Source organism: Labrus mixtus, chromosome 1, assembly GCF_963584025.1.
Source record: "Labrus mixtus chromosome 1, fLabMix1.1, whole genome shotgun sequence".
Classification (NCBI taxonomy): Eukaryota; Metazoa; Chordata; class Actinopteri; order Labriformes; family Labridae; genus Labrus; species Labrus mixtus.
In genome coordinates this window covers 18,163,349-18,186,855 of record NC_083612.1, presented here as the reverse complement: position 1 = coordinate 18,186,855, position 23,507 = coordinate 18,163,349, and the positions used below count along the sequence as shown (strand labels likewise).

At 39.8% G+C, this 23,507-nt stretch overlaps 1 protein-coding gene across 1 annotated transcript in view; it reads left to right on the top strand.

Moving 5' to 3' along the window:
- Nucleotides 1-1,564: 1,564 nt before the first annotated feature.
- Nucleotides 1,565-23,507, top strand: part of LOC132973056 (ephrin type-A receptor 6-like) — a 50,404-nt gene continuing 28,461 nt past the window's right edge. The window contains exons 1-6 of the mRNA XM_061036266.1: nucleotides 1,565-2,156; nucleotides 9,722-9,786; nucleotides 19,120-19,248; nucleotides 19,751-19,900; nucleotides 19,998-20,159; nucleotides 20,300-20,528. Of these exons, the coding sequence (XP_060892249.1) occupies nucleotides 2,078-2,156; nucleotides 9,722-9,786; nucleotides 19,120-19,248; nucleotides 19,751-19,900; nucleotides 19,998-20,159; nucleotides 20,300-20,528 (814 nt within the window). The 5' untranslated portion in view covers nucleotides 1,565-2,077. The remainder of the gene's footprint in view (nucleotides 2,157-9,721; nucleotides 9,787-19,119; nucleotides 19,249-19,750; nucleotides 19,901-19,997; nucleotides 20,160-20,299; nucleotides 20,529-23,507) is intronic.

Below are 23,507 nucleotides of genomic sequence, written 5' to 3'. Positions count from 1 at the left end.
AGATATTTTTATTTGACTTATACTATCAATCAATCAATCTTTATTTGTATAGCGCCAATTCATGACAAATGTTATGTGGAGACACTTTACAAAAAGCAGGTAAAAGACTTTACTCTCTGTTATTTCACATTACAAAAGAGCAGGTACAGAGACCTTACTCATTGCTATATTACAAAGACCCAACATTAATCCATCATGAGCACAGCACTAAGCAACATCTAGCAAAGTTACAGTGGCAAGAAAAAACATCCTCTGAAGAGGCAGAAATCTTTGGCAAAACCAGGCTCATGATGAACAGCCATCTACCGAAACTGAGCCAGCCACATGCAGACTTCGCTTAAAACGAAGATGAACGTTTAAGAACACCAATAAACCACAACAGACAATGAAGGAAACGGAAAGGAAAGCAGTCCGGTGTCACTGTCCATGGTGCTGAAATGTATGTAGTATAATAGTGCTGATTGCAATGCATTGTGTGAAAAGTTGAGCTGTGTGTCCTTATAACCATAAACGACATACTAAAGTTAGCGTTTCTTGTTAGGAGCCACGTGCTTACTATGACCTGCCTAAATGCTGCAGCACCAATGTCAGTGCTTCAAGCAGTTATTGAGCTGTCACTCAAACAGACGCTGAGTGACTGATGTGCTCCATCAGTTCAATCAGCACCTTTATCCTCCAACAGCTGAGTGGGGACTCCTGAGCCCAACGGGGTCATTATACCCTCTCCCTGACTGAGGCTCCCAATGGACTCCCATTAACAGCCCTGTCCTCTATTGTGTTACAGATTAAAGCTAACGGGCCATCAGTCGGGACAGACACAAGTGTTTGAAGCACGGATGAAACTGTTTGTGTCAGGACGTGCTTTGCTACTAATGCTGATGAAATTAATGCATCACTGTGCAAAACGTTTTTTTTTTTGTTTTCTTTTACAAACATTTTAGAATTAAATTAAAAGTGTGTATTTTGTTGTGAATTTTGTGTTGTATCAAACTACAATGGCGAGCAACAAGAGCAATGTAAGTATGAATAACAAAATATTGCTTACATATTTTATTCTAAAAAACGTAATATGTGATTCACAAGAGCATGTTAATGAATACATGTGTGTGTGGATACCTCTTACCCAGCATGCCCCATATCAATTTATACCCTATTTGTCTGCCTGCCGTCCTCCCCTGACACCATAAATAGAAACTGCCCCAGACACATTACTATTCCTACAACATAATCCAATGCAGGTAGAACCCACATCACAGCACGGGAGTGATACATGAGTTTAATAATGGCCTCATATTTCCTTCCATCTCCCTTGCGTCCCCCTCCGGAATCAATAGCGACTGATGAGCCGCGCTTTACAAGATGTAAAGTAAGACATGAGGTGAAATATAACAAAAGAGTAAGTTAGACTTGCTCGCATGGGCTCGGCTGTAAAATCCCTGGTAGAGGTATGAAAATGGGATCCTCTGAATGCGCCAGAGCATCCCTCCTATCCCGAGGAGAGAGAGTGAGAGAGAGAGAGAGAGAGAGAGAGAGAGAGAGAGAGAGAGAGGGAGAGACAGAGAGATGCACGCAGTGATACAGAGTGTCACAGTGAGAGATGCACAGGCTGACTGAGGTGGGAAGTCCAGGGTTTTCCTTTTTCTCTCCCTGTTTCTCTCTCGTTTTTGGAATTAAAACGTAAAAAAATAATCAGACTGACTTTCGACTCATTCACATCGAGAAAGTTCGCTACTGTACACTTTTGGGATCTGCAGACGTCCAACTGCTCGTGTTTCAAAGGTTTCAGGACAACTATTACTCCTAAAATGTATTCTTGAAGAAGTCGCCAGGTTTTTGTGCGCAATGGCTGCTCGATGATTTTGTCTGCCTGTCCGTCTCCACATGGAAGGATTCGGGGTGCTCAGCTGAAAGACATAATTCAGTAAGAGAAACACGCTGAGAATGACCTTCTGAGTCTGGATGCTGGGAAAAAGTCAGTCACCTCTTTCCTCAAACCTCCTTACCTGTTCATCTTGAGGATCTATTTTGGAGTCCGTGCAGCGTTTTAGTTCAGAGCGCACTTGTTTCTGACTCAACTATGCGCTCCTCTGGGAAATACTGTGTGTTTTTGTTCTTGCTTGAAAGTATCCTGTCGGACCCGGGTACCTCAAACCAAGGTGTGTATACATACAGTCACGTGCAACTATCAGCACATTCAGGGAACCTGATTTCCTAAATGTATAGTCAGTACGTGACATAATGATGACCTATTGGGTGGTATGCACCAAATTTGACTATTTTAAAGTCTCCCCCCGTTACACGATTGCACGCGCACATGCAAAAGTAACTTAATGCGCGTGTCTTTACCGGCAAGCGAGATTGAAATCCATCCATATAGCCATTTAAAACATCTAGCCTAACTAAACAAAAGATATTAAAGGAATGTAATGCCCATAACTTATATTACATGCAAGCTTCCTTTGGAGAATATATGCCGTTTTGCAAACTATGTTTAAGCAGGCTAATAGAATTACAGCTGGGCTGACTAGTTGTTGTTTTTTACACTTAAAGTGTTTTGGTATCTCGCCGCTGTTAATGTGATGGCTGAATAACATAACATGTCAGATTGTTAACTATCGAAAACACAGGGACACTTGGATGTACAGCCTAATACCATCGCAAAAGTCAGTTTGATAAGAGATACCAGTCTTGGTTTAAGGATTAATGTACTTTTTATAATTATTTCGCCCCTACCACAGATAACTCAATAGATTCAACACTCCTGGCAGTAACAACTCGGTGCAGTCTCAACATGTATGCAAACAGTAAGTTTGTTTGCGGAGCCAACAATTTCTCTGGAAGACTGAAGATGGCAGTGATAATCATGTGGTTGTTACTTTTCACACCTATACTCTGTTTGGGAAAATAAGAATTTGGCTCTGAATCTGAAAAAAAAACCCACAAATGTAAAGACACATTTGAAGTTACAGATTGCTGACAGAAATCAACATGAGTCAACCAAGAGATGTCAGTCAAATGCTCACTGTTGCTCATCTGCTCCTTATCAGTGATACTATAGAGTACATACCATCTTTGGCATTTATATTCATGCTGTCTTTTTAAGTGTTTATGTATCAAATAAATTAGACTCTGAAATGATCAAATTATACATATTGATGTTTAACCAATAACCCATACAACAATCTAAATTGAATGCATTAGTCACGAGATGTAAGTCTTGGTTTGGCAGTTCCATTGGCATGTTCATATAGATGAAAGAACTAAGTTGTAAAGTAATAACCAAGATTATTCATGCATTTTTATTTTCTGAAAATGTGTGACTTTATAATTTATAATCATTTTAGCTGAAAAGTTAGCCTACTAAAACACCACAGTGTTTAGTCAGTCAGCGATTTGTTGTAAGCTATAAGACAATCTCGAAACCCTTCAGCCATCATCGTCTGATAGACGATATATGCCTCTGGGACTGGATGTACATTTTGCCATAGTTCTGGTGAAGCCAATGGTTAGGGTTTAATGACTTCCAGACAATGCTTCCTTTTCCATGTGGCATTGACATCTGCGACATAAATGCCTTGATTTCTTGGTCCATAACATCCTGGAGTAGCACCTGTCCATCTGTTGAGTCTCAGTTCAGTTCAACAGTTGATGATCATAAACTATGGCTTCACGCCAACTCATTACCAGCGGTATGAGCCAGAAAAAATAACCTGATTTTCTTTGGATTTACTTGCATTAACAGGAATGAAGTGTGACTGTAAAAAGCAAACCTTCAAGCTTTATCAGTTCTCTCCTCAAGAGGAGAAGAAAACAACTTGTTAAAACGCTTGTTTGTTAAATGAAGCTCAGATCGATCAATTCTGATGCGTTTCAGGTATTTAGGAAATCTATACGCTGATTGGCTTTTGTGACAGTGTCAAGCATATTTGTGGCTCAAGTTGAAATCTATTATAGATTGTCAGCTGCACTTTTATCCAAATATCTATTTAAAGAGATCAATAAATTGTTGTTGGATTACTGCTGATTGGAGCTGGTACGTCAGCGCCGATAACGCTCCGCCTGTTTTTTGCTGTTCACACGGGCTGTTTCTACTGTATATGCCAAAGCCTGGTGATATACTTAATTTATTAATACATTACAGCTCGGACAACAAACGGATACCAGAGCACTTCCCATGCTGACAATCTAGATCCCTATGTACAGAGTACATATTTCTATAGACTCATCATTATAGATGAAGTACACTGAGTTTTGCAATGAATACAAATGAAAAACACATTTACATTTACAAATGCAAAAGAAAAGTCATACAATGGTTTCTTCATGCTTTTAAGCACACTGAACATGCAGGAACTACATGCATCACCCAAATTATGGAGGAAACTCTGACATTTTATTTCAGCTCCAAATTCTGAGTGCACAGAAATGTGGCCACAGCTATAGGGACCACATATTGTTACAGTAAATTTCAGCCTCTGGCATTCTCTGTCAGCTATAGTGCCGCTTTCCAGTCACCTATTTCTGTCTCTCTGTTGGCTGTGATGAGAACATATATTCATGTTTAAAAATATATAAGGATTTTGGCCCATACAGTCCCTAGAGGAATTCTTGCAGACACGATACTTACTGTAGAAACCTGTGAATTTAAATAAGTTGGAGCAGTGGCAGACACTAAATGTATCAGAATAATTTCCCACTTCTCAAAATTAATTTTCAGTCACTTGGGAGTGGGTGGAGTCAAATACGTATGAGAAACACCGGGCAGGATAATGTTATCTCCCCTCAGTTGTACCCATAAGTCACATGGGCAAATAGATGCCATAATGTAATCGCTTCTTGACATCTTCCACTTTGCACATTTGCAGAGGTCAGTTTAATATTACTTCCTGAATGTTTAATGGTCAGGATACACATTTTCAAAGACGGCTGGAGCCCTTTCACTAGCCAAATGTCAAAGCCTTTTTCACTTCATTTTTCTGTGTATTGTGTGTGTGTGTGTGTGTGTGTGTGTGTGTGTGTGTGTGTGTGTGTGTGTGCGCGCACTCAGTTCTCCCCACAGGATGCTTGTCTGCCTGTGGTGGTGACAGCCTTGAAGTGGAGGGAGATGCATACATAGGAAACAACGTATATATATACATACATACAGTATATAGCCAAATATCCCTGGTAAACATGTCCTCAAACTTGCCAGTTGAAGATTTCACTTGATTATAAATTTAAATTTACAGAGTCATGTCCGGTTTAGTAAATATGTAGATTCCTACCGTTGCAAGTTTAACTGATGTGTCAGAAAACATACATTTTTACACACCCTGAATTGTAAAAACTTTTAGTTTCATGCGGAGTAACATGCAGGTCTGATTATGTAGCTTATAAAAGCTTGGCACAGCAACTTCATGAAGGCTTTTCATCCCAGCACATACATGTAAGGGGGGGGGGGGGGGGGGGGGAGCCATTAGCCCTTTTTGAGATCACATAACACCAATCCTGGCCTCCATGCATTGGTTTCCTGTGCACTACTATACTGATTTCAAAATGATATTATTCTAACTAAATAAAGGTTATTATTACGATTATTTTTTTATTTTTTTTATTATTTATTTCATAGTGTGTTTCCACAACAACGCCATAAGGGAGCTCCACTGTCTTTATGTCAACAGTGTAATATCTGTGCCCGGTCTGTGAATTCACATTGTGCACATGTTTGTGTGTACGAAACTGTAGAGAAACAGCTAGAGCGCCACACACACACACACACACACACACACACACACACACACACACACACACACACACTTAGACATGCACACACACACACACACACACACACACACACACACACACACACACACACACACACACACACACACACACACTTAGACATGCACACACAGCGCACTCTTCTCACCTGTAACACCTCTACCTCCGATGAAGGGATCACCTCATTCCCCCATGAAGCCTCAGTGACAATCATAGTATGCACCTAGAACGAGCAGTCTGAACAAAGCTACTATGTGCTAAAAGTTAAACCTTCCCATTTACATGGCTTAACAGTCACATCAATGACGCGCTACATTTACTGTATTATAAATCCTTTTCATTTAACAGTCAACTAAAGTTGCCTTGTGAAGTTTTCATATTAACAAACAGAAGTCAAGTTTACCTTCAATGCTACTCACCCACATGTATTGTTTGTAACCTTTAGGTAAAGCAATTTTGTTTAATCGACCCCCTTCCACATGACCCATTTACAAATGTATGAATATTTCAAATATTGCAATGTTTACATCCTTGTTAGATTTTTTTCTTCACTGGCTTTGTGCGTACATTGCTGCAGAGAGACACAGCTCCACAGCACTACTAGAGGTCAAAAACTCCCCAGGGAACCTCGGAGATAAAACTGTTTTCAACAGAGCACCTTCAGTCTCAACCTTGTAAAGAAACAAAAACACAAACGCACACACATAGGTTTTCTTAAGTATAGGATGGATACAGATATACCTTCATAACACAGGAGAATATATTTTATGAGAAGTAGCAGTCATTTAATTAATTGATCCGATGTTTGGTGCATGGAGGAATGTTGGTGGGACTTAGCGACCCTGCCATCATTCAATACTCTGTTACATTAACAGTAAGCAAAGTAGGCACAATTTATATAGCCTTCTTCAGCAGATATTACGTCAAGATTTGTCTGTGTCTCAGTAAGCTTTTAAACACATTTTAACATGCAGAAAATATAATTTGGTGATTTGAGGCTTCAGTCTAAGAACTACTGTCACTGTCAGTTTCACTAATGGTTGACAGTGATCTTGGACAGAGATTCACAGGGTAAAGATATTGCAAGAGAAACTGGCATTTTACTGCAAAGTAAATTATTTGTACCCATCTTCCTTTTTCCAAAATGATCATTTTCTTGCTGAGGAGAGTTTAGAAAGGACAGTTGCTGATTATTATGCTTGCAGACACAATAACCAGATGAGATTAATGTGATTTGTCCTCCTGATAAATACTCTTCTTTTTGTGTGTGCGTGTGTGTGTGTGTGTGTGTGTGTGTGTGTGTGTGTGTGTGTGTGTGTGTTCTGAATGAGAAAACATGTGTATCAAATTCAGCACATAGGTCTCGGGTCATTTATTATTTCCTGACTGCAAAGATAGTTGCAGGAATTTAAATTTCTCCCTGACCACATTGCTGTGTATGTATGTTGAGGTGTGTGTTTATGTATTTGTGTGTGCGGGATAGACACACAGTCAGTGGAGAAATAAGAATTGTTTTTCCCGCTGTCAAACAACATGTGGAACATTGCATGTGATCATGAAAGATTGTTTTTGTAATAAAGTCAAAAATCAATATCTCTTTGTCTCTCCTGGTCACTCACCCTCACTCTCTCTCTGTCCTCCTTTTGAACAGAGGCAAGGCCGTCTTATTATAATTCAGCGCTTAATTAACAGCAGGGGATCAAGGCTAAACGAAGGCTCTGTAAATGCTGAAGTGGTTCATTTAGTCTCACCAAAGTGTATCTCTTCTGGTTATCTAATTACTTCCCAAAAAAAACAGGAGCAACCCCATTAAATTAATCCAGATTTGGCAAAGTTCGTGGTACACTGGAGTGACAGGTCGCCTGAAGATGTGACTCTTTGGTCCATAATGTCGACCACTGAAGTGGGACGTACTTTATTGATAGAGATTGTAATTAACTGGCTGTGAGGAGACAAAGGAAATTGCACATTCGTCATATCAAATTGGCCTAAGGGGCTAAGCAAGAGTCAGATAATGGCTCTTTTCATGCCTGAGCCGTGACAAGAGTGCAGACAGCTCAAGACTGTTACACTTGTGTGAACACATTGTTGTCATGGACACTCACAAAGGATGGAACATGCGAACATGCCCACACAAAAAAGTATTAGAAACTAATGCATGAGAACATGAAACAAACTGTGACAGTTTAATACGGCTTCAGCTTGAGTTCTTGGTGTGGCATGAAAGAGTAAACATTGGACCTCAACCAATCAAAAATGACTTATTTACCAACTGTTGTGTAAATGCTGAAATCCTGATGAGTCGCCTTATCATATTTTAGAGTCTGGACTTAAGGCAGACAGGTGTGAGGACACAGCGTCTCAAAAATGCCAGTAGGTTTGATGTAGGCATCATGAGATCCATACATCCAGTCGTGTCATTATTGACCATCTTGTCATCTGCCTCATGAAACGTTTTACTATTAGAACATGTAATGATTTTCCCTCTGGGGTTAAGTACTTTCCTAATAATGAGGCACCATATGTTCCCGTATGCTAATCTCTTTCTATAGATTCTGCAGAAAAATACAGTAGTCGACGTAGGCGTGGGACTGACTTTTGGTATCAGAAGTGTTCTGGTTTCTGTTGGCAGTCCGATCAGTATTGTTCATCAGCGTGTCAGCGGGCATTTGCTGTATGCAGGAAAACAGTCTGTGTGAAGGGCAAAAGACGCGGAAGACAATCTGCTGTGATGCCATCTTGGAACCCATCGCATTTAGCTAACAACAACTTAGCTTCTACTCTTGGACCATGTTCTCGACACCAAAAAGATTCTCAGGTCGCTAGTAAGTCTGTTGATGAAGAAACACAAAAAGGAAGTAAGACAGAAGTCCTTACTTCTGTACCCAAAGCCCTGAAAAGTATACCATCATTCCCACAGGCTATCATTACACAATGGCCAGTGAGTTCCGAGACACTTCTCTTTACTCCTTCTTTTTTAAAGTCCTCCCCTCCACAATATCTGTGCATTTCCACTGCAGCATGGCTTTGGAAAGATGGTGTTTGGCTTTTTATGGAAAATAAAATACGTGGTTATATCACAGGAATTATTTTGTTGCAGGAAATAAAAACATAAAATGTTGATTGTAGCTCTTTGACAGAAGGCAGACTCTCATCTCCTGTATGAAAGAAATGCGCACAGACACCTCCACCATCCAAACCTCAGCATGGTTACTTATCACCTCGCTACATTTCAAGCAAATTTCTTCCTGCATTGGCAATGCTTTTTGGAACTGGACCCAAAATGTGAGGTGTAGAATCATCCAGTATATGGAAGTAATTAGTGATGATACCTGGCTTTGCTGTACTGTAAAGTTAAAAAATGATTTCTGTCGGCTCAAGGGGGGAAATTAACCCTGCTCTATGTATTTTTGCTACTGAAATGGTTTTAACATTCATAAGCTGTTTGTACAATTTGTAAGCTGACTGTATTTTCCTTTTATTTAACTCATGTTTTTTTAGTTAAACATTATGAGTTTTCACGAACATTTGGTCTTTTCCCTTTATTCATCTCAGGCTTTTCTTTGATGACATGCAGCCAAGAACACTCCTGACCTCTGAGAAGGAGAGTACTAATCTTCCAGACTTTACCTAGACGGGGGGGCGTATCAGTGTTAGTGTTGGTGTTGTCCCGGACTTTCCCTAAGAGCTGTTATTTCATAGGTGGTTGAATTTGATAAAAGCTTTGCAGCTTTGTCAGCGTCTCATTGACAGCTTGATAACTATTGTCTTCTCTCTTCCTGTTCTGTCACCTCCATTTCCCTTCTCTTTAAATTCACTGTCCAACCTCTCTCACACTCTCTCTCCCCCCCTCTCTGCTCTCTCCTCTCACTCTTTGTGCTTCTACTGTCATTCTTTGACTCTTTTCAACTTTCCTCCTCCATTTTACATAACTTCCTCTTTCACCCTGCATTCTCTCCAGTGGTTCTGTTGGACACTACGACAGTGCTAGGAGAACTGGACTGGAAGACATATCCGGTTAATGGGGTGAGTGGTATCAGCAATTCTTGAATCAAGTTATTTACTGTTGAGCATTTTTCCTTTTATTTCCAATGGATTTACCTTTATTGAAAACAAACAGTCAAACATGCCAGCAAATGAAGATACACACTCATAGTTGTACAGACATCATGTACAGTAACTGCACACATAACCAATTATAGCTTGATCCTTAACATCTAAACTGTTCATAACCTGAACTCCAAACTTGTCAAAAACTGAACCCTTGGTTCACAGAAGTCTAACGATTGTCTTGCCTTTTCATGAGACTACCGGCTATAGTTGATATATTTTACCTGCTGAACTTTCTGACGATAGTCTATGACCTTCGTTGAGTCTTATGGCTTTAAGAAAAACCTGCCTTACTTTGAAAAGTGAATGCTTATGAGAATTTCTACATCATACAAAATTGTTACAAATGCATTTTATTGCTTTATGGCACCATGGCAATACATCACAAAAGGAAGTGCTGTTGTACTGTACGAAATAAAAGTATGTAAGTGATTATTTTCATATTCGACCACAATGTCAATGAACAGTACTGAGACAACCAGACCGTGAATTCAAAGTCCCATTTCTGTCATCCACTATATCAGAACTCACTGAATGCTTTCTGTCAAAAACAACTAAAGTATCAGTTTTATCTTGTTTAGAATAATTTAGATATATTAAGATTAAGATTTAGGTTTATTGAATTTCTGTTTTTACACGCAACACACAATTTGAAATACTCACACATGCAGAAACAGGATCCTATGGACATGCACTAATGGAGAGATGTCAGAGTGACGGAGCTGCCCACAGCGGGCGCTCCTGAGCTGGTGGTGGGGAGGGGGTTTGGTGGCTTGCACAAGGGCACCTCAGCAGTGCTCAGGAAGTGATCTGGCACCTCTCCAGCTACCAGACCAACTTCCATTTTTGGTCCGCACCAGGACTTGAACCGGCGACCCTCTGGTTCCCAACCCAAGTCCCTATACAGACTGAGCTACTGCCGCCCACATATAGAGGCACTGGACTAGCTAAGTGGTAAGAGAGTATCCCCCATGTACAGAGGCTATAGTCCTTGTTGCAATGGTCGTGGGTATGAGGGTACATGTAGTGAATAGCCATGATACCTTCATTCCCCCTATGAAAAGGTTGAGTCAGAGCCTGCAGTTTGAGTCCACTTGGGTGGAAGTGGTCTTAGTGAAATGTTGTAAGAACAGTGACAGTGACAGAATAACTTGCCATGCAGCTAATGGAGTGACTTGAGCATGGTTGGTTTTAGAACAGCAATAGAACAGTGAGCTGGATACAAGTTGTGGTGAAATAATGTTGCTTATGTGTATAACGGCTTACACTTTCTTGCATCACATTTATGTTAAGTCTCAGTAAATAATGTCACAAAAAGTACAATCTAGACCTGCTTTATTTGGAGAGTGTCAGGAGATAAGTTTTTGTGTTTTTTTAGGGTAAAATAGATACAATTATGAAACTGATAGTTGACTGATGTCATACATGATAATATGAACAGGTGACATTTTACTGCAGAATGAACATGTTTTATTTTGAAAAGTTTTGTTTTCAACTTTTTTTTTGGTCAAATTTTCTTTTGAACAAGTATTTTATTTACTTTGCGCAAGTGTCTGAGTTTGTTAATCCTGTTCAGCCGAGATAACTGTGTCCATTTAAAAGAAAAAGCAACCCAGGAGATGTTGAGACGTTAATTAAACGACTCTGCAGAAGTGATCAGAGACTTGGATTTGATCAAGTGATTAGGTAATGGATGAATCAGTTTAACTTTATGATCAATACGGGCATGTCCCCTGATGTGATTAGATTCAAGATAAACTTTTACATTTGTGTATACAAATACTAGTCTAGAAGTTCCTGTTTTCCACCGACGTAGGTGAGCTGTTAAACCTTCTGACAGGAGTTTTTTTTTTCAATAGAACATCTACCTAATGTTTACATGCAATGCCCCACAGATTTGTCAGGCCGTTTGAATGTGTTGAGATAAACAACTTAAAAAGAAGCATATCATTTTACTGAGAAAGGCCTAGAGTGCTTTAGAATTCAGTCTTACTAATCTTCCAGCTGGGACTGAGCAACCATCACAACAATACACATTTTTTTCCAAGACCGTGTCTCAGATTTGAGACATGAGGTTGCTGCTGGACTGTTTGTGTTTTCAGGCTATTATTAAAAGTCTAATAAATCCTTTGGAGCAAAACCAATAAATAGAAACAAACGTGTGAGATATTTCAGGGCTGAATACCAATATTGAAACAGCTTCTCTTGTACACAGCAGAAACAGGTTTTTGCTTTTGGGAGCAACAACGCCATTAATTGGCTCAAGAGAAAAAAAAATGCATCTCATGCACCCAGATTCTCATCAGATCAATAATTCATCACAACCACAGTGATTTAATGATATTTTCATAACACCTCTGTCTCTCTCTTCCCTTAAGTCTGACAATGACAAATTGTCTGGTTTTAATCAAAACCTCACACCTCTTAGCCATTGTTGTTAATACAACAGGGTCTGCCTCTGCAATGAATGGGTGTATGTGTGTGTGTGGGGGGGTTCTAAACAGCCTGTTGTTTTTCAGCACCTCGTGACATGAAACATTGATACTCTGATGAGAAAAAGGAACTCCACTTTAATTTTTTTCTCCAGCTGTACACATCAATCACGGGGACACCTGGTAGCTTTGGAATGTAAAAAAAAAAGAAAAGCTTTGCTGCTTGACACTATCCTACATCCGTTTAACTTAAGAATCTGACTTTAGAATAAAATAAGAAGCAATGTCCACACACACACACACACACACACACACACCAAGAGTTTATTAAGTGTAGTAAATACAATATTTTCTTGAAAGTGTGTTGAACTGAGAATTGTTGCAAGTTAATGATCTATTATCATCATTGTTTAATCTTTTCCATTGATCGCCATAATCTCACAACCCCAACCTCTGGTCCAAGAGCCCCAAGTATGACTCTCAAGTTGGATACTTACATAAAGTCTACACTTAGTTTCTCATTCAGATAACATTTTTCCTCAAATTCTACTTTCTGCATGTTCAAGATTTGGATCTTCTGATAACGCAACTTCTGACATTTTAGCTGCATTCACCATTAATCCTGTGATATTAACACTGAACAAATAGTTCTGCACTGTATAAGAGTGGTATTTCTTTAAATGACCACATGCTATGTTTAAAAGATTTGGCACATAGCAAAGCTCTATTAAAAAGTTGTTCTGCATTATAAGTGCTACATTAGCATTAAATGATCCCTCTGAAATGCACCTCTTTTGCTCCCTTTCTCTCGCTCTGTTGTTTTGAACAGTTCTCTTATTCCTTTCACAGATAGTGAAGTTAGCTGAATCACCCACATCACCCATGTGTAGGCGAGGGAATGAAACTATTAAATAAAGAGTAGTTGTTTATGGAGGAACACAGTACATTCTTAAGGTGACGCTTGATGTGGAAATTAATGAAAGGCCTGGTTATATTGGCTCTTTTTTTTACTTCCAACAGACAATACTTAAGTTCTGAAAGCATCATAGCATCCGAGGAAAGTATGACAATGAATACATTTAATCAATCAAAGGTTTACTTGTTTGAAGCCTAGTTAACTAATCACTTGTAACGAGTATTCAGCACATGTTAGTGCTGCACTGTAGCCCGTCTGATTTTAAATACGATCTCTTATCTGCTCGCCGAAGCTTCATCTAAACCTCATCTCAGCAATGTACAACTTTTCATGACTTTGCACTAAGTTCAGAGGCTTCAGAGATTCCTGTCTGTAGCTGAGTGCAGAACTTAAACTGCCAGGAGCCATGGTGAAAAGAAATGTCTTTAAAAGTAGAGCGAGAAACTAACCTTGAGTTTCCATGTGAGAACATCTCTGCACAAGTTACCATTTTAATATTCATGTTGTCTTCTGACATCACGCTGTGGGTAGAAAGTTCCAATGCTGAATCATAAGGAGTTGTTTTGCTGGGTTTCAGGTTTTCAGAAGGTATATAGATGTAGGAAATATGACTTTTTTTTTTATCTCTTCATCCAAATAAGCAACCATTAATTGCAAATGGCAAATTATATTTCCAAAAATGTAAAGTGATATTCCTGCATTGAATAAATATGTAGGTTGTTTTTGCACACAATATGAAGAAGAGGTTCAATATGTTTACAAAGCAGCTGGTACACAAACTTTTGAAGTCCAATGTGTTGGTTGGGCAAACATGCTGATTGGTACAACCTTATTTCGCAAGGCAGGAAAAACCAGTTCACATTAATACTAGCATTAAATCACCAAGCAACTGTCTCAAGTGTATGTTTGCTTACTTGCAGCCTAGATGGCGGGTTTCACTCTCAAGGGTACTGCACACCAGAACTATCACCTCAGCTACATCAGCCACAAGTACCAATCCACTCAGCCCCACTCCAATGCATTAATATGTCTGCCATAAGGAATTGAAGTCAACTGAGCATCTGCTATTTGTCTGTCCACTTGAAGTCTGAAGAGGGACTGGGGCTCTTGAAATAAATGGCTGTCTACTGAGCAATAATGGTGAAGTTTTCAACGGTTCTCCCACTCGCTCCTCAGATCACCATCTGTATGCGGACAGAGCAGCCATTAATTGTTGCAAACTTTGTTAAAATCCCTTCGGACCAGGAGAAAGTGCATCTGGACTTGCTAGAGTCAATAGGACATGGGAAAGGGCCAGGCGTAATTGCAATGTGAGTGTCATTGTGTTGATACAAAGTGTTTTAATTGCTTTCTGGATTAAGCAAGGACATTTTTTAACCAACTCAAGGGTCATGATGCCAAGCTCGGCAATTAGGCCCAAAATATTTTTGTTTGGTTTTTTTTCTCCAGTATATTTAATCACAGGATGAGCCTGAACACTAAGTAAACAGTGCATCTTTATTGCTGGCCAGTTCCACAAAGTCGGCAATTTTTCTCTCTCATTGCAGTGTGTGAAGTTGTTGTACACCTTGAGCTTAAAAAATGTTTTCTGTCTGCTATGTTGCGCTAAGCTTGAGGCTAATCGGGAGAGCGATTAGTAGGTGCATATCTGATTGTCTCAGGGAGCGTGGGCTGCAGCTCATCTTTCAAACTCGGGGTTTGCATTTGTTTTCTCTGCTCTGAACCATGCCACATCCCAAAGGGGCATTTTAGAACACGGAGGCACAGAGAGTGACAAATTACCATTTTCTCTTGTTTGTATGCATAATGGAACTTCAATTACTTAATGCTGATCTTATGCAAACCAGAGAGCCTGCTTTCCTCAAAGATTCTGAGTTTCTGTCTCTGGCCTGTATGGGCACTGAAATCACAGCATATAGAGTCCATATGTTGAAACTGCACTCATACCAAGTTTCTGTGAGTCTTGTTTGAAGTTTAAACTCTTTTCTATGACTTTCACAACATTTCCACTTCTTTACACACGTACGAATCTCAGAAATGACAGGCTGAAAGGCAAGTGGCAAAGCGCTGCAGAGGCCTTGCAGTCATATAGAACAGAAGTCTGCTTTTCACTTACGGAGAGTGAACACAGAATATATAAATATTATATTTTTCCACCATGCTCCTTAAGTTCTCTGGTATACAACTCTACCGACAGCTTTTTCTTTTTTAAATTAAATAGACGGACAGCTCTTTTAAACTTTAACTTACATTTATGGCCCCTATCATTATGACTTTGAATAAATGTATACATTCTGCTGTTTAATACTTTCATTTTATGACTAGATTACTTTAAAAGAAAAGGTTAAATTCACATCAGCCTCAGCTGTCCCTGTCGTTATAATGTACTTAATTAAGATGTTCAACAATAAAACAGGTTAGCATTACATCAGTAAGCATGCTAGCTATCTAAAGTTAGCATTTAGTCTGGGATTAGATGTTTACATGTGTTTTAAAACAATAATTATGTGCCTATGGACACTAAATCTGTGTTTGCATTCTGTCAACATTCTTGCTCTTTCATTCTTGCCACAGACAGAAATGTCTCCCCAAAGTGCTTCTTTCTTGTGTCAGTGATTGGGGAGAACACAGTCTAATCCATTGCAATGATGTTGTTTTTATTGTTTATTAGAAGCTAATATTGGTCTTCACTAGTCTGAATTTGAAATAAAGTGGGTATGATCCAAAGCCTTTGTCCTTCCTTTAGTTTGCCTAGACAAAGATGGCAGCAGTGGAGGGATAGTAACACAAAGAGGACATTTTGTAGTAAAAAGGCTTCAGAGTACATGTGCTGATTAAGTCTTACTCAAGCATAAAAGTTCAGCTGCAGCTGAAATAAAGAAGTTGCTTTGGCACAGACAGATGACTGAATTGAATTTCCCATCTCTTTCATTGAAAGTGCATTAAAGAGGGATCTTTCAACAGCTGCTTTGAACAGAAGGAAGGATTTCTGTAAGCAAAACCTGTTTGAATGTTCATATGGGCACCTGGGTGTGTAAAGTCACGCATGGATAACAGGGAATAGACCTTTTGGCATTGCTAAAGACTCTTGCCTTTTAGGATTTAAGGCAAGTTGAGTTAGGCAGTGATCAAATATTAAATATTTCTATAAAAACCACGTGTAGCATAAACCACCTTTACGGTTAATCTACTAACTTAAGCCTGTTTTTATTTCTATAATGACGGCCGTAGATGAGCACACGTTTTATTATGCATAGGAAAGTGGCTGTATGTTTAGCTACAGACTGATTCAATGTATGGGCGTACCTTGAACATTTTCCCCAGCAATGATATATGTAAGATTAAGAAATACCTCAGAGTCCACTTAAAATCACACTGGACTGTGTACAGCCAACATTATTGGCTGGCTGGAGTTCCAAATGAAAGAGGAAGTGATTATGATTGATTAATCATTTAGCCCTAGTCACAAAGACCTAATTTAAATAGCCTAATTAATATAAGATTAATTGCTTTTGCACACTCCAGTCAAGGTTAAACTGTTATTTAATAATTTATATTTGAGAACTCTCTACCTCAGTTGTCTGGGCTCAATCTGTGCTGTCTGTCGTCTTTACCGGGTCTCTGTCCGACTCCTAAAACAGAATGTATGCCTCATTCAACACAGCAGCTTTGGATGATTTTCCCCCTCTTGAACTCTTTTGTAGATATCACAGGATTAAATAATGTAGGTACCATTATGGTAGAGAGGGGAATCAATACGCAGTCACAGAGTGCTTTCCCTTTCGCTACTAGTGCTTTCAGACATCTTCCCTGCTCCAGTCTGTAGACCCAAAAATAATAGTCTGCTATCATCAGGGCTATAGTCTCCAAGTCGGCATCGTATACATCTTTTCATGTTGAAAAGACTTTTCACACATTGTTTTATAACTGCATTGTTTCTATCTAAAATTCACTGACAGTTGTTTTCCTTTTTTAATGCGTAAATTCTGCAGTTGGTTCTAATTTCCAGCTTGGATACATCGTTATTGTCACAGTGGGTCAACATTGTTAACTGCAAATGCCCTCTACAACTTCCTAATTATTTACGCCATGGGCATTTTGGACTAGTTGGCATGCAAGGCAGCAAATGTAACTTTTAGTTTGGTGTGCTTGTATTGTGAGTATACAATCTCTAAAGAGGGACATGGCTTTAAACAGTTAACCGCAGTAAAATGCACAGCAGAAACAGGCCTTATGGTGTTTCAATGGTTGGTCCCAGCCTTCATTTGAGATTAAGAGTATGCCTTAAAGTGATAGGTTTAAAACAAGTATTCTCCATGACTTCAAAAAAAAGACCTGCCCTCCCCATTCACACAGCGGTCCTATCAAATGTAGTTATGTCTCATCTTCTTCTAAATCCCATTAAATGATCACCTACACTTTAAAAGATTGGATTAAGATGTTTTTTATACCTTCTGAAGCAGTCTAACGTTCATCTGGTCTGCAGAGTACAAAGTAGAAAATTGGTCTGTCGCTCACTAAAGCTCTTTCAGATTTTTTTTTTCAATTTTATCACAAACAACCAAGTGCAATAGGCCTACTACTGTATGTCTTCTTCAAAAGACAAGAGAGTGTGGAAGATAATGTAGAAATTAGATTTCTAACATTTTTCGACATCAACACATTGTGCATGCAACTCCTGCTAAAGCATAACTCGACAACCTTAATTCCTTGACATTAAACAGGAGACTACTCTTGTAAGAATTAGGAAAATGTGTATACCAAATAGGAATTATTGTATACCATGATATTTAAGAAACTCAACGTTCATAGTTTTGTCTGAATTTGGAATTAAATACTTGTGACAGTGATGCACAATATTTAACATGATCCATGTTTCTTTACCAGGAATTAAGTAGAACTTCAACTGTCTTGCCTGTTCTCAAGCCCCTACATGGAATAACTTGTCCAGCTGTGTTACTGACACAAACTCAGCTGCTCATTTATTGCGACAGCAGTTATGAGAAAGAAGTTCTGTCAATACACGTTAGTGCTTTTGAAGCTCTGATCATCACACCGTTAGAGCGGAGCAGACAAATGAGAGAGTCTGGCTGATGCAACAGCTTGAAAACTTGGTGTCTTTCTAACATCATGTTTCTATAGAAATTAAGTTTCACCACATGCAAAACAAGGATCACAGGTTAACCTTTTTAGGGAACAAGATCATTCATGGAATGCATGCATTTTAATCACTAAAGTATACCCATGTTATCCTGCAACCTATGACAGTATATCCCTAACTAAATAACAGAATACCTATCCCTATCTATAGTCAGTCAGTCTTACCAATTCATAAATCACTTGTGTTTTTAACTATCGCTTAAGTCAAATAATACAAATGATATCTTGATCATATTCATATTGTTGACCCATCCAGTCATGGTAGAAGGCTACCCACCAATGAATCTGGTATTGCTTGATGATTTTGCCTGTTTAAAAGAAGTTCCTTATTGAAACTGTTGGTTAGAACTTGCCCTTTGGTAGAGAAATGTTGATTAGTAGGCTAAGGTCTGCAAAAAGTCATGAGAAAACGTTTGTCTTATCAAAAAACGGACTCAACACAAAGATTAAACGGTTAAGCGGTAGACCGGAGACTGAACCCAAATGTACAAAAGATGGCAAGAAGTTTGGCCATCCACATAATGGATCACTAAGAGCAGCTTCTCCTAGACAGCCTATGAAACACATGTATGTCGGTCAGAAACATAGAGATGTTTGATGGTAAAAGGTTCCAAGGATAGGGGTCAAACCCTGTCTGTTACTCTCTGCAGTTTTGTTATAAGCTAATTACTCTGTTGCATCATGGCATTTGTCACTAATTTACCCATCTGTACTTTCAACCTTTTTTTTTTTTTTTTACAGTGGGATGCTATCACAGAGATGGATGAGCAGAACAGACCCATTCACACCTTCCAGGTTTGCCACGTAATGGAGCCAAACCAGAACAACTGGCTGCGGTCAGGATGGATCCAGCGGCAGGCTGCACAGAGGGTGTGTAACACATCTGAAACGCTTCCTCAGTCACACACTGAAACCTTGGCCTGAAAATGTGATCAAATGAAGTAGTCTTGGTTGTGACTTTGACTCAAGGTCACAAAAGTGTTGAAATAACTGGAGGGAACAAAATCTCCCGTGTTCAGAGGAGGAAAAAAAATGGAAAGCAGGTATACAGTAGAGAAACAAAAATCCTTTTACCACTGTCTGTACTTGTATGCTGTCTAATTATGCCTTTTTGATTACTTTCTATGCATTCATTAACTTCATTGTTGCTTGCACTTAATTCATTTTCATATCCTGGGAACATAAAGCCTGCCTTTTTTACATTGTCCACAATACCTGTATAAGAAGTGCAGGCCAGTAGGATTTACTCTTAAAAAGAATCCAGTTTATTTCCAGTCAAGGAATATGGAGAGCCCGCTGTAAAATGCTTACAGTCCTGTGTGTTTAATGCATAATGAGCTTACATTTGTTTATTATTTATGAATACCCTTAGGTATATGTGGAGCTGCGTTTCACACTCAGAGACTGCAACTCCATTCCTTGGGTGTCTGGTACCTGCAAGGAAACCTTCAACCTCTTCTACCTGCAGACGGAGGGCCCGCTCCCTGCAGCGACACGTTTTAGGCCCACTGACTATGCCAAGGTAGGTTTTTGGATTTGTTTCATGAAAAATAATTGTTGCATTATTAGAATCCCTAAGAAATAAATGGGCGAATTAAGTCCTTGCTGTTTTGTCCCAGGTGGACACTATAGCAGCAGATGAAAGTTTCACACAAACAGATCTTGGAGATCGGGTTCTTCGCCTCAATACTGAGGTCAGGGAGGTAGGGCCGGTGACACAGAAAGGTTTCTACTTGGCCTTCCAGGATGTGGGAGCTTGTATCGCTCTTGTTTCTGTAAAGGTCAGTGAAAGAGGGGCTATGGCTCATGTTTGCTGGAGCTACAGTCATGACCTTGTCAGTTTTATTTCTTTCACTAGAAAGAAAGAACGAAGACTGGCAGCACTTCAATTTCCTGTTGTTTTTGTTCTCTTCTACATAAGGTTTTTTACAAACGCTGCCCATCCACTCTGAGGAACCTGGCAGCCTTTCCAGACACAGTACCGCACATGGACTCCTCCTCTCTGGTGGAAGTGAGGGGTGCATGTGTGGAAAACGCAGAGGAGAGGGACACACCCAAACTGTACTGCGGTGCTGATGGAGACTGGTTGGTACCACTGGGCCGCTGCGTCTGTAGTATTGGACATGAGGAGATGGACGGCTTTTGCCCGGGTAAGAAGTAGTTTTGGATGTTTTCTGTGTGAATGTGTTTGTACACTTTAACAACAATGCATACACAGAGAAGGGAGCAATAAAGAGGAAAAACAGGGAGAGGAGAAGAGAGGGCATTGCATCACAATAACAGATCTCTAGGGCCTCTCCAGTCATCTGCAGGACTTTGAGTTCACAGAACTGCTATTCCTTTCTCTCGCTCTAAGATCCCGCATCCTTGTCTGATCCTCTCCATCCACATCTCTCTCCATCTCTTCACAGCTCCACCTCCCCTCGTCATCTTCTCTCCTCTCTTGTCTGCTTTGTTTATGCTCCACTTACAACCTCCACCAGTTTTTCTCCTCCAAGTCCTTTTATTCGCTCTCTTCTCATACTCTTTCTTTATCTTGAGGTCTCTTATAGCCATCCCTTTTTAAACAATGTGAAAATGAAGAGATTAGAATTTCTTGACATTTCAAAATCATTGCTTTTGCACTTTCCCAGAACCCTCTTGACTCTTTTACATTACATTACTCTTTTCTATTACATGTTGCAAATAAGAAGGTGATTTCTTGAAACATCAAGCTGTGTGTTTTTCTAGTGTTTAAATATCTGATAAACATCACGCATTCTGTTGTATATGAATGCAACAAACGCCATCTTTGATAAATATCTCACACATAGAGCAAACGTGAAAAGCTTTTTGGGATGCCTCCTCTCTAATTAGTCGCATCAGCACTACCTAAATGTGGCCCATTGTCAGCAAAAACAGATAAAGTTAAAGCAACTGTTGTTCCATGTAGTCACTGGCCTGGTTTCTCAATTAGACTCTGCAGACAGAGTGGAGGCTAGCTCGCTAATTGCCTTCATTTGTTAGTTTCACAGCTAATTTAGCCTGCACCTAGCATTATCTAAGACTCCCCCAACCCTCTCTCTCGCTCTGTGTTTTTGGAGGCACAGACTCACTCTTGTAATTAAAGCAGGTGCTAAATAGAGCCACACTGCATGATTACAATTGAAGTGTTACTCGCTGCGTTTTCCAGACATACAGATGTCTGGTCGGGGTGAAATTCATGTAGTGGCCCCTGTGGTGATATGGTTACTCAGTTTATTACAGAGAGAGAACTCCAGCAGTCATTAGCACAGCTGATATGTAGGACAGGCTGTAATATCTGCTTTAATTTCTCCTCGAGTGTAATACTTCTTTTTATCTTCTTCCCTTTTATCCGGCTTTCTATTTATCTTTTCTCTTGCCCGCTCGCAATCATTTCAAAGATGTGGTTAAACAACACAGACACCTGTCAGGAGGGATTCCATATGAGACAGGCAGCTTAGGAGCAGCACTCTCATGGTGTCCCTCATATGTCCTACATCTATACTTTCCCTATCCCCTCCTTCGGATTACAGCGGTTGCCTCTCTGGATTGTCTCTAGCTGCAACAGTGTCAGGGGGATGCAGGCTACAGTTACTGTGAATGGGACAGTCATTGAGCAGTAACACACAAGATTATTGGAAATAATGTGTGTTGGACGACTACAACATCTGTAGCAGCAATATGACAAAGATGACCAATCTGAGATACGAACATTTCCCGGTGTTTGTCTACCCCAGACAAAGGGACATGGAACTAAAGTTGATCTCATTTTGAATTGAAAAGAAAGAATGCACATTTCCCAAAATGCTCTTACCTCAAAGATGCACTTGTCCCTGACACGCCGTTGAACTGTCTTGGGCAAAGGGAAGCAGAGATACTGTTTGGTTCTATTGTTTTGCTATGCAGGATTTTGAGTTTAGAAATGTCAGGTAACATCTTTCACAGATGATCTGCTGTGCAATTCTCGAGCAGCATCTTTGCACTCGTTAACACTGGGATAGAAGAGGTGATCAATAGCAACAACACATTACAGCCTTGTAGCCAGTGATTCATGGCTTAAATGATTTATGGCCAATTATTTTTTGCTCATCAATAATTTCCATTGGGCCTTGCAGAGCTTATGCCGTTATAAAGATGTGCACTTGGCAAGTATAGTTGCAGGAAGTTTAGGCGTGAACTTGCGATGACTTCTGCTTTCTCCTCGTTTTCATTTTGGAACACTGCTTCAAAGGGTACTGTGATCAAAGCTGTCTGAGAGGCAGCATGGGGAAAGAGCAAAAGAGAGTGAGAGAGAGAGAGAGAGAGAGAGGGGGGGGAGAGAGAGTTAGAGAGAGAATAGGGAAAACCCCAACGCTCCCGAATAGAAGCAGAGCTCTGCGCTAACACGTCCATCTTTCCCTCCCAGCTGCCTAAACAAAGGCATCAGCGCTTATCAAACCCCGCTTTCCACCCCAATAGCATTCTGCCAGACTGTTTTGACATCTCAATCGAGTGCTTTATTATTCCATTCCTTTCATTCGGTGTCAGCCACAAGAGGCTTACTCAGAGATAGGCTGGTTATATCATGACCTAGATAAGGCAACATCATAGCCCTAATGCTATTTGTTCCACATCCTTTCGTCACACCATCATATTCAAAAGAACGCAGGGCATTGTGGGAGTAGCTAATAGAGACGTCGCATCGGATTTCATTTGAGTCAGTCATCATCATATCATCAATAGATACGCAGACAAGAGCACAAAGCCCACCAGATGGATAAGTGATTACATTCAGTGCCAGAGAAAATGTTCTTTTTTTCAAATATTATTGATTCAACAAAACACCTGAATGAAAACTTTTGTTGCTACCACCTGCTGTACTTTTCATGAAGTTACAGCCTAGTTTCTTCTTCTTACTAAACTGTTGAATATGCAGTAAGCATATTAATTAACCGTTTCTGAATAACTCAATAAAATCAATCAATGTTTTTCCCTTTTCTCTTTTTTTGCACCATGCCCCCTTGGTGTCAGGGGTCGTCAGAAATCGACTGCATAGCTTTCTTTCTCCTGACCTCTGTGGTTTCGAGACACTTTGATCAGGCAGGACAAGTTTAAACGTATGGCCTCACATTCAAATAAATTGGAAT